Below are 12,309 nucleotides of genomic sequence, written 5' to 3'. Positions count from 1 at the left end.
CAATTCAGGGGGGCATTCCTATTCCTGGAAAGGGGCATGGGAGCTAAGGCTCGGGATAACTCACACGAACAAGTCAGAGGTGGGAGGGCGCCTTCCAGGCCCAAGGAGAGGGAATGGATTTGGTGAGCTCAGAGAACAGGGAGTGAACTGAATCTTATTTGGGGAATAACTTTATTTGGCAAAGTAAAAGTGGGAAAAAGAGATGGGGAAGATTACAGAGTATCTTAAACGCCAGAATGACGTATTTCAATCAGTGTTCTTAAAAAACTGTGGGTTGTGACCTATTAGTAGCCTGAGAAAACAATGTAGTGGATTTAAAAAAAATGACATGGGGACTCCCCTGGCGGTCCAGTGGTTAAGACTCCACGCTTCCACTGCAGGGGGCACAGGTTCGATCCCTGGTCAGGGAACTAAGGTCCCACATGCTGCGCAGTGCAGCCAAAAAAAAAAAAAAAAAAAAAGAAACGGAATAGACCAGATGCAGTGAATGTGGTATGAATGTTATTATTTCAAAAATTCTTTGTGCATTCGTGTATTATGGGCCACAATGTCAAAGAAAATTTACTTCGGTACCTGGGCAAATTTTGTGAAAAGCACTATCCTGGAGAAGGAGGGAATCTAGAGGGGATTGAGCAGGGATGCAATGCTGGCGAGCTATAGGGATGGCCTGGGCCACTACAGGCATACACCTTTCGCCTGTCCCTTCCCCTGCAGGGCTCCACGCCAAAATTATCTTCTAAAACCAGTGCCGGCCACAAGGCAAGCCAAGCCAACGTAGAAAGGTTTTACTTGGTTTGCCTTTCTGACTCACATGACAGATTTTAAGACTTGGTAATTCTATCTTCCAAGCGACTTCATTTTAGTTCTATTTAAAAAAAAAAAAAAAAAGCAGTTGCAAAAAAGAGGAGAGATGAGAAGCCTGTCCCATCTTAAACCAAGAATCGTGTCCCATGTTGTGATATTTTGGAGTCTAATTCTAGCTCCTTGATCCCAGTCACGGGATGGGATACCCCAATACCTCCGCATGAAACAAGGTCACCCAGATGCCCAGTTATGCAGCATCCAGGCTCCCTATCTTCAGTGAGGACTCAGAGAAACCACTGTTCTGTCCAAGTTTGCTACTCATGTGTGCAATTTCAGGCTACAACTTTGCAAAACTAGAGGAAACCCAAGTGATGAGAAGGCATAAAAATAAATGTAAGTATTCCAAGAGCACAGTGATCCATCCTGTTTAAAATCCGAGAGAAAAGCAGCTACTACATGAGTGAGTAGATAAGAAGCTGGACAAATTGATTAGCGAATCAATTATTTGTTGAGTGTCTACTGGTCAGGACATGTTATGTGATAACTGTGCCAGGACCTGTGAAATAGGGAAACAGACAGTGGACAATCTTGTCATACATACATCCAAAGTGAGTATTCCATTAGAATGTGGTACAGAGCTGCTTAAAAGGTTGGTGACTTTTATTCTGTGAAATTTTAGAACAAATTATTTGGATACTTACATGTTTTATAAAGAAACATAACATTTGTTACCTACAATTTTAAACATTTATGTATAACACATCAATAAAATGCACACGTGAACAGCTTAATGAATGTCCACAAACTGAACACACCATGTAAGCAACCAAATCGACTCAGGGTTGATATCCCAGGATCCCCTTCTTGACCTGCTCCAGACACTTCCTCAAGGGCAACGGTTATTCTGACTTCTAACAGCAAAGACTTCTTCTATCTGGTTTTGAACGCGATATAAAGAGAGTCATGCGATTGTACACTTTTTGTGTCCAGTTTTGGTTCAACAATACTATTGTACACAGTGCTGGTTTGGTCTCAGTGCTGCATGCATCCCATTGTGGGGGCATGCCACAGTTGGATCTGTAATCCAGCCCTGCAGGAGATCCCTGCCCTTGATGCACTTAGTATTTTGTTGTTCTTGTGTTAGCCTTTTGGGAAGGAATGCGGTGAATCTCAGCATAGTCTAATCTGCACTTCTCTGATAATGATGAAGATAAGCATCTCTCCATGTGTGACATCTTCTTTTGTGTTGTGCCTATTCAAACATTCTACAATAGGTGGAGAATGTATAGAATGTTCTTATGGACTTATAGGAAGAAATTATATGTTCTGGATACAAGTTCTTGGTCAGGTGTATGGACTGCAATTATCTTCCATGCCCTGCTGGACTGCCACCCCTCCCACTTTACAACAGATTGACGTTTTTGTATACATGTGATGCCTCATCTTGTACGACTTGGCTGCAACTGGGTGCAGCCTTCCCTGACCACCCCATCCTTGCTATTCTCATTTCTGTGTTTCCTTCATGGCATGCATCATATTCAGCACTAATTCTAATTACTGTCTGTTTTCATCATTCAATTATAAACTCCATGAAGATAATAAGACCTTAGAGTCACTACTGAACAGGTGTCCAACAGTTGAATGAGTAAATCACATAACTGTAGCCTAAAGGTATATGGCAAAGAAGGTATAAAACCTGGGTTTTATATGGGTAGAGTGTGATGGGGGGAGACCATACCAACACTACTACTCAAGTGGAAAGCTTGTCCCACTTAAGATGACATAGAATTTTTATTTATAAATCTTAGTTTTGTTTTATATAGATTATCAAACTAAAAATAATGTCATAATCTAAATGCTCATAAGACCTTTTATTTTTATTTATTTATTTTAATTTTTTTTTTTTTTGGCTGTGTTGGGTCTTCACTGCTGCGCGAGGTCTTTCGTTGTGGCGAGTGGGGGTTACTCTTCGTTGCGGTGCGCAGGCCTCTCTTGTTGTGGAGCACAGGCTCTAGGCACGCGGGCTTTAGTAGTTGCAGCATGCAGGCTCAGTAGCTGTGGTGCGCGGGCTCTAGGGCGTGCAGACTTCAGTAGCTGTGGCTCTCTGGCTCTTGAGCGCAGGTCAGTAGTTGTGGTGCACGGGCTTAGCTGCTCCGCGGCATGTGGGATCTTCCTGGACCAGGGCTCGAACCCGTATCCCCTGCATTGGCAGGTGGATTCTTAATCACTGCACCACCAGGGAAGTCCTTCATAAGACCTTTTAATACTATACTATAAAATCTAAAATTCTGCCTGAAAATAATCTTGACAATGGCCAATTTTTTTAAAGTCCAGAATATTTCAATAGGATAACTATATTACTTTACAACTTAAGAAAACAAAATATTTGAATATAACAAATGCCTTGTTTTGAAGAACAAGATAGATTAGAGATTTCAGAATTATTTGTATATTCAGTTAGGTTCCATTCTATACAACTGCTCCCACCTCATAATCACATTTAGAACTGCTAACGTCGATGTGAAGTTTCATCAGCTGTGCCCTGGGGAGACCTGCTGAGACCCATGCAGACCACAGGGAATTCTGCATGTGTTCTCAAGTTGAATTTTCCTGCTCACCCCAAGGCAAAACTCTCTGCTGGTAAAATTCAGGTTGAGAGAGAAGGAATCCACTCACAGCCACAGCAAAAGTGACTGGATTCAAACCCAGACCCACCATTCCAGACATTACCACATGCTATTACCAAAAAGCCATTAAGATGCACTTATGACGCAGTAGGTAATCAACAGAAAAGAACTACCCTCATACCAGATACCAGATACCCTCATAGCAGATTGGTGGCAAGGAGAAAGGCCAGCATCACACCACTAGGTTCTGTGGACTCTCAGGAGGCGATGCAAGGTCTCACTGCATTCCAGGACACCTGGGGCTTTTTCTGCACTAAAGCTGGTTGAAAGTAGCCAATTGTCCTAACCACTGAAATCTCTCCTACACATTTTTGTAGTCAGCAGGTTGGTGATGCTAGGATGGAAATAGACTGGTGTCCATTTACACCAAGTGTAAAAGTGTCTGACCGGTCACATGCCCCCCTGCCATGGGTGTGGTTTGTTTTTATGGAACAGAAAAGGAAGACAGCATTGACCACAAGCTGACTTACTTGTCAACAGGAAAGAAAGAAAACTCAAATAAAACTAAAGGGAAGAAGCGAAACATGAAAGATCAAAACGTCAGTAGCACTATCTAGTGTATGTGTGTAAGGTCACAGATACGGCTAAACCATGTAAAGCTTCAACAAGCGTGCATACATTTTCATTTCCATATGCTCCCCAACTCGGGAATGGAAGGGAGACTTGATCCACAGCCTGTTCTCATTCGACAGACCCCCAAGAATTCTGAGGAAGGGACCTGGCAGTCAGGTGCTTCTACTACAGAGGGTGAAGATTTGAGATCCCTGATAAGGGAAGCCACAAGATTATCACATATAAACACCCTAGGTACAGTCTCCCTATGCCCCAAATTAAGCTAGCGTCACACATTCAGATTCTTTCATAAAAAGCTGGTAACAGAGAAGTACTGGTCTTGTTCCTGTGTAGCAGTCAGATGGGCCTCGTGTCCCGAATGCTACTCTTTCATGTTTGTCAGGACTTCTCACGCTTTTCCCACCCAAGTGAAGGTTCAGAGACACCTGAGTCAGATGAGCTCGACATAAAATGCCTACATGGGTCAGTAGGTGGCTAGAACAAATACAGACCTTCTCCCTATGATGGCATAGATAATTATTAATTTTTACCAAATATAAAAATTCAGAATAGTTTTTCTGAGAAGATACTAGAAATGTTAGCTTATGTTAAAAAATCAATATATAAATGTAAAGTAGCCATTTGTCTGGCACAACAGCGTAACAGTCTGAAAGGAAAAATCTGCAGCTGCATTTAGCCTGTCTGGGACTGGGTACCCTAGGGCAGGGTAACGTGTAATTGTCTTTGCAAACCACAGTTTCTTTGGAGAGGAAGCCTGACAGGACTCAGAGTAGAACACCAATACCACTTAAAGGAAAAAAGATGCATTAGAAGAAGCATGTTTCCTAGGACACCAGATCAAGGGCGCTAAATGAAATTCTTTAGGTGTTTTACGTTAAGAATGAAGTCATATGTTTTGGTATTTTATTGGGCCCATAGTTAGTTTTTAAAGAATAATGATAGCTGTCACTTACTGTGGTTACTCATCAACTGATTTAAATCACAAACAACCCAGAGCCCTCCCATTCACATTGGGCACATTGGGCCCAGGGAGCTCTAGGTCACATAACCCCAAGTGGTATCTAGCAAGACAAGCTATGGGAGGTTGGGGTACCGGGTCCTGACAGCATTGGGTCTCTGCACTGGTTAACAGTCTCTCAGGCACTGACAGCGACCTTCTATAGCCCAGATCTGGTCCCACAGGGACCACATGGGGGCATGCAAAGCTTATACAACACATGCCGCCATGACACGATTCCTCAAAATCGATGTGTACGTAAATGTACAGGGAAAGAGAACAAATCTATACAAATGAAGTCACAAAGTGGGGAAAAATCAAGTTAGTCTTCTCTCCTAATAGGACTTTTAAATATCCATTTAAAAATTGTCAGTAATGACATGCAAAACACTGAAGCAATATTCAGTGTACATATACATATTTACATTTATACATACAAAAAAAATACATACTCACATAAGTGTAGTCAGTATAAAAAGGAAAAAGGAAAAAAGGCAAGTTGCTGTCCCTAAGATCTCATTACTGTAAAAACCCTATGTTAGTATATGCAGTAAAAAATAAGGTGTTTGAATATTCACCAATCTTTTGAAAACAGTTGTCTCTCTAGAGGTGGGATCATGGGGGATTTCCTATATTGTATTTTCTAATGTTTGAATTCTATAACTGTGTATTGAAATGGTAATTAGAAAGAAGATACAAAGTAACTGAAAACTGCAAATTAGCAACCTCAGATCAGACTCAAATTCTAAAAGCCAATAAATCTATGAAAATAATATAAACACCTCCACAAGAATTCAACTGTAATTCTTAATTCAACCAAAACAGAATTACAAAGATTTGACAAAGACCAGGAAAGAAGAAAAGAAAAACAAGAATATAGCCTGAGGTTTGGTTTTGTTTTTTACATTTAAACCAATAATAGAGAAAGAAGTACATGCTGATGATACTCTAAGAAAAGGAATAGGAAAAACAAGTTATTTAGTTAGGCAACACATTCCTTCCTTATTTTACTTCAAAATAATTGGTCTGGACTAGCTGCCCAGGCACCGGCCTATGCCCTTTGACACGCAAAGAACCACAGCATGAGCAGCAGGCTGCGTTTCTACAGAAGCGAAGCCACCAAGGAGACTCGGGACAGCTTCAGCCCTGGCCAGGACACCCGACTCACCATAGCTGTGTGCAGGGGGCCTCTCGTAGCCTGAGACTCCTTGTCTGACACAGACCTGCAAACCCTGCAGGGACATGTGCTGACTTCAAGAGAACAACAGCCCAGGAAGTCCATTCCAGCAGTGCGATGGGAAAGACACCTGAACACTCCCAGCTGAAGAGACTAAAATGCCAGGTAAGGTATTAAAAAAAGGGAGGGAGATAAAGGACAGGGCCTGCCGAGTGCATACAGACACACATACAGCAAAGGTGCCACCATCTGAACCTGAAGACCAGCCAAGAGGCACTTTCACACCTGGCAACTCCTCCATAGGACACCTTAGCATGTTCTTCCTTTCACATCGGAACATTCTTTGGAGTGGCTCCATAGTATTCCCTATAAGGAATGTCTCTATTGTCTGCATTTGGGGCAGACACAGATCTTTTGCTCTTAAATGCTCCCCCACATCCACCTTTGCACACAGACGGTGCAAACCCTACCAGGAGGAAGATCCACAGCCCTCAGACACCTGTGGGTCATGGTGACCACAGAGACCGAGGACCTGCCAGGAGGGCCTAAACCTTGTGTCCCACCAACTCCACTGATGTCCCCCACTGAAATTTATCTTTAAAAACCAATGTTTGCCAATTTTATAGGTTAAAGAAAGACCTTGCTATGTTTTAAGTTGCATGCCTTTGATTTTTTTTTTAGTGAGAGTGAACAACATTCTTTCGTGTTATTGACCATCTGTGTTTCCTCTGTGAACTGCAAGTTTATATTCTTTGCCATATAAAGCAGTTATCTTTTTAATTTGTAGGAAGCTGGGTGGTTTTTTGGGGGGAGGGGCTTATTTGGGGGGGTATTTTGGGGAGGGTTATTCTGTAACAGGCCCCATTACCCATCAGCACCATCCTTTAAAAAAAAAATGCTACTGCTTTTCCACTGGGGAAATGAGGCCATTTATTTTGTGATCTCCCATATTCGGGATTATTTCCCAGTACTGCGGGGAATATGGTGGAAGGAGTGCAAATGCCTGAGGGAACTGAACAGGAAAGGGCACACCCAGTCAGGTCCGGTGCAGGCCTCCCTCCTCTCTATTGTACAAGTCGGTGTCTTAGGGTGGGGCAATTAAAAATGTTTCTACAGTCAATCTGCAGAAGGTGGTACGACCAGAGGCACTTCAGTTCAACTGTGCAGTAATTTCCCTAGCCAAATGGCCTGGCCACCCAGACACCTGTCCATCCCTAGGACAAAGAGCACCCAGATTGGAGCAAATTCATTTCCAAAGAAACACTGGGATCTTTCTAGCCCCAGGGCCATTCCAAGCAAATACTGTGGATGTTTCCCATCACTCTTAGAACAGAATTCAGAGTGTACGCCACCCAGCCTCCACCTCACTCGACACCGCAGCCGCACTGGCTTCCCCTTCCTCCACCCCGCACTCGTCCAGCTCTCTCCCCGCTCCGTCACGGCTTGAATCCTGCCTCTCAGGAAGCAATCCCTCCTCCAGACCAACTTGTCTGGTGTCTGCCTCGCATACTCACCACTTGGGTTATCTGTTCATTTGTCTACTCACTTCTTTGCAGGCCTCCATCAGCACGCCACGTCTGCGCTGCCTGCCACTATGCTCAACGGTAGACGGCAAGTGCTCAGGTGTTGCTTGGCTAAATGAATGGATGATTTCTTTCCCTTAAGACCATCCTGAGAGCACAGTGCAGATCCAGGAGTCCCAATTTCAGTCCAAACCAAAGGTAAACCAAATCCTGACTTACTGCCCCTACTTAGTTTCTGAACTAGGAGGGCAGTTCTCTGTCCTATGAGCGGCCTCCAAAGTGTACACACATAACTTATTCAAACAGAATCCTCACCCTGAAATCATGAACACTACCCTTCTTAGCATCCCGCCACAAGTAAGGGATGCCCATAATCAGATCCTACTCTGCCTGGCTTATGATCCTGAAGCCTCTGGTACAAGCGCCCTATCCCCTTTTCCTTCCCTCCTCCCTCTCAATTTTAACACACCTATCTCTTATTTGTTACAATAAATGGAAAAACAGATTTAAGGAAATAAAAACATTGCTAAGCCACATAACTTGATCCAGGCTTAGCAATCTTTCAATTCCAGATTGTGGATGTGCTCTGCCTTTCTGACCACATTTCACACCACAAGCGGGTGAGAGGCCCATGCCATCCCCACATATGGAGTTCCCCTTCCAGAGGCTCCTCCAGAAAAACATAGTAAAAATGCCCTGAGTTGGGGGTACAGACAGTTAAGTGCTACAGAGCTCAGAGGTAGGAGGAATGATTAAAATTGAGGAAAAGCTCCAGGGAAGGCAACACTGATCAGAACCTTTGCGAACAGGGCAGAGTTGAGTACGCACAAGAAAAGGGAGGGGCTCTCATGCAATCTTATCCACTCAAGTTCAACTCATATCCTAACAGGGCAGCTTGCCAAATTAAGCAGGCAACTTACATTATCTCCGCATCCCTACCCGAAGGAACAGGATCACCACTGGACCTCCCCAGACCAGGGCCTCTCCTGGCTCACAACGCTCATCACCTGCACAGGACTCCAAGCCACACACAGTGGCTCTGTGTCTTATTTCTACCTGTGTTTCAGAGTCTAGAAAGAATGTTTCTGACTAAAATGAACCTGCCTACAGATATCTTGGTCTTGCTGACATGAGTCAATTATTAAAAGAAAACTCATAGTTCCTTAGTGAGTGAAAGGGCTCCTGAGACATCTATCAGCTGTTCCCAAACTTCTCTGTGCTGAAGAGTCACATGGTCTCATTTACACCTGCAGATTTCTAAGCCCCAACAAAGCAATTCTCATTCAGTAGGTCTTAAATATATTATCTTTCTAGAAGGTTAATTTAAAAGTCTGAATGTTAAATTACAACTTTTCCCTTCATTTTAGAATTTTAGGATTGCACATACAACAAGTAAATATTTATGCATTTTATGCTTCTGTTTCACAATAGCACACATCCCTGGCTGGCAGCAAACTCCTCAGTAACTGCCGCCCAAGGTCAGCAGACTTAATGCCCATTTTACAGATGGAGAAAAAGAGGACAAAAGAGGAAGAATCTCTGGCTTCAGGTGACACACCCATAGAATTTGCAGGAAGACTGGAAACTGTGTCTCAGATTTTCATACAGCAGAAACTGACAGAGCAATAACTGGCCATGGGCATTTACTGAGAATCAGAGTTCAAACCGAGGAAAAAGAGATGCAGATGTAAAGAAAAGAAAGACTCTTCCTTTCCTTTCTTCTTTCTTTTTTTGAAATCAGGTTTCTTAGAAACATAAGATTATGTAAGGGGAGGAGGAGGACTGTGAATTTTAAGACCTTCTCGATCATATTCTAACAAATTTAAGTATTTGAAAATGCATTTATTCAGGGACACACATTGTTTAAAATACTCCTTCTACAGGGAGAATTCCAACCTGGGTCTGGCAGCTTTCCATGGTTTTGGTTGGGTGAACAGTGTTATTTCAAGAACAGTCCTATGAGCTGCTGAGTTGGGGTTCAAGTTGCTGAATTCAGGAGGAAAGGAAATTCTGATTCCCCCTCAATCCAGGAGCCAAGAGACTGAAAGCCACAGGAGTCTAACTTAAAATGCTTTCTGGGGGTGGGACTAGGGGAATCACAGCCCAAAAGAGAGTAAGGGTCAGGCAGAACTTGACCAGATAACTTAACCATGTTTGGTGGTCACACAAACTAATTTTCCTAAAATTCCACCCAAAAAGAGCGGGGGGGTTGGGGACACCAAGGCTTTGGGCTGGCATAGTACAGATTTTCAACCTTGGAAGCCTCGAGGAAACATCCAACCTTTTCTTTCGGTCTGAGGAGTCTTGGTCCAAGCACAGAGTAACTGTCACCTACCTATAACAAACAGCATGTTTGAGCACAACCATCGGTGCCGTGGGCTGGCCAGCCAGAAGGTGGCTTCCCTGGGGACTACAAGCTACTTAAGAAGCTGCTACACTTCTGGGAAGCACCAACTACTCCATACACCACTCACTTTGCAGCTCCTCCACTGCCTTCATCATTGTCTGAAGATGATGACGTAGAAGAACCAGGAAAGTACGCTGAGTCCACGTGATTGGGACTGCCGCTTGGAGCTGGGTTGATCGGGGAGGACCGTTCATACAGTGGGGTATGCTTTCCTTCATGAGGAATGTTACTGTAGTTCTGCTCAGTCAGATTCTTTCCGCTGGTTTCCAAGGTGAGAGCCGGCTCAGCGAGGCTGTATGGGTGTGGACCCTGGCCCGGAGCACCTGGGCTGGGCACCTGGGGGGCCTGAAATAGAGGGTATAGATCACACATGCATACACACTGCCTGCATGGCCCGGAACACATAAGCATAATCCGGCCTTGGCTAAGTTTTAATTCAACAAACACTGTGAAGCAGGTGCTTCACATATCCTGAGTTTAAGAAATTATTTTAGCATTCATTAAGATCTGATGCATATGCAGCTTTCAAGGCAGCTGTCCCACACCAAGGCTGGGCAGACCAGCTGAGGAAGGAAAGGAAAGGCCTTACCACAGGCTTTGCTTGCAGAGACGTCTGTGGAATGTTGAGCATCTGGGGGGGGACATACGGTGGCACTATCCCAGGCATTCCAAACGGATTTGGTCTGGCTGTTTCATCAATACGGAAAGAAAACAATAAAACAACTGTGAGCAGAAGGACATTCCCCAGGACACAGCGGTGGCTAGCACACATCTCCATCTGTCTTGCACCTCCTCAGGTGCCAGCACACCACTGGCCCCACTTCCCAGAAACCTTCAGAAATTCATGTTTAACATCAAAAATACTTAATCTTATGATGACCAATTTTATACACTGGGGCTAGAATTCTAACTTTCAAGAGTTTTCAATTAATGTCTGATGGTCTTTTTGCTTTTGTCCATTTCTTTGAATGCCTGGCTTTTCTCTGTCTTTAACTTAACAGGTGTTCTTATTCTTTCTCTGCTCACTGCTGACAAAGCTGGAAGCACTGTAGTACTCTAAGCACTAAAGGAACAAAAGAAGGACACAGCACTTCCCCTTCCATACGTGAAACAATGGAATTTTTCTATTTAAACTAAAATTAGGTTCGTAGCTACTAGCACACTTTTAAATACAAAAAGTGAAGTGTGGTAGTCACTGCCTATACTTTTGGTTTGTTTTCATCGTTAAGGAAACCATGACCAGGTTACACATGCATTATACATGCACTGCGGGGTCAGTAAAACTTGGGATTTTGTGCTCCCTTAGAAAATGACTTTATAAAACCTGTTCTGATGTATGCTGGCAGTTGTCCTTCATTATCCTCGTGCTAACTTGTAACAGTGAAGCACAGAATGGAAGCCACGTAGAGAAGCGGCCCCAAACACAACGTCAGGCAGGAGTGGGTCCCATGTCAGCTTAAAGACATGACATAAAGCAATCAACTCAGCCCAAGGTTCAGAAACCTCCATATCCACAACACTGAGTCTCCTTGCGGGTCTGAGGACAGGTGGGGGTCAGCACAAGCAAGGCCAGCAGGGTAATGCCCCCAGCATGCGGTGATGGGGGATGAGTGTAGCCTTCATGTCAAAGACACTTCAAAATATCATGATTTACTAATGTGATAAAAATGAGGAGACTCTTCAGGGCTTTGTTCACTTGCTGAACAGTTAGGTGTGGCATGCCTGAGAGGACAGGCTGCGAGGGCCAGCCCAGGGCTACTACAAGACCCGGGGGTGTCATCAGGACTCAGACTGCAGGAGACACAGAGAAAATACACCCAGTGAGAACACACAACAGACCCTACTGGTGCCCCCACGGCCACACCGTCTCTTCCTTAGGTTTCTTTTAAAAACAGAACAAAACCAAGCCTAGAGCTACCTCAACGCGAACGTCATTTATCAGGAAGAGTGCTTTTCTAACTTCAAAACCTGAGGGACATCAGGTGAGAAACACACAACCCATAAACCACTACCAACTTGTCAAGAAAAATAAACACACATTTAATTTAACTAAAAAAAATAATAAAGTGCCCCAAACCCTCCCTCTCATTCTTTGAAAGGAAACTCCCACTGATTCCTAACCTGAGGCTCCCTGAGCCAAT

At 43.8% G+C, this 12,309-nt stretch overlaps 1 protein-coding gene across 3 annotated transcripts in view; it reads right to left on the bottom strand.

Annotated features, from left to right (window-relative positions):
* FAM120A (family with sequence similarity 120A) overlaps positions 1-12,309 on the bottom strand; it is a 104,276-nt gene that overhangs the window by 42,017 nt on the left and 49,950 nt on the right. For all 3 annotated transcript variants that reach the window (XM_004284106.3, XM_033413651.2, XM_049711481.1), the window contains exons 6-7: positions 10,758-10,855; positions 10,236-10,513 (exon numbers count right to left, since the gene is read on the bottom strand). In XM_004284106.3, coding sequence (XP_004284154.1) covers positions 10,236-10,513; positions 10,758-10,855 — 376 coding nt within the window. The remainder of the gene's footprint in view (positions 1-10,235; positions 10,514-10,757; positions 10,856-12,309) is intronic.

This window comes from Orcinus orca, chromosome 6 (assembly GCF_937001465.1).
Source record: "Orcinus orca chromosome 6, mOrcOrc1.1, whole genome shotgun sequence".
Taxonomy (NCBI): domain Eukaryota; kingdom Metazoa; phylum Chordata; class Mammalia; order Artiodactyla; family Delphinidae; genus Orcinus; species Orcinus orca.
Note: the sequence above shows the minus strand (reverse complement) of the source record. Positions and strands in the feature narration are given on the sequence as shown.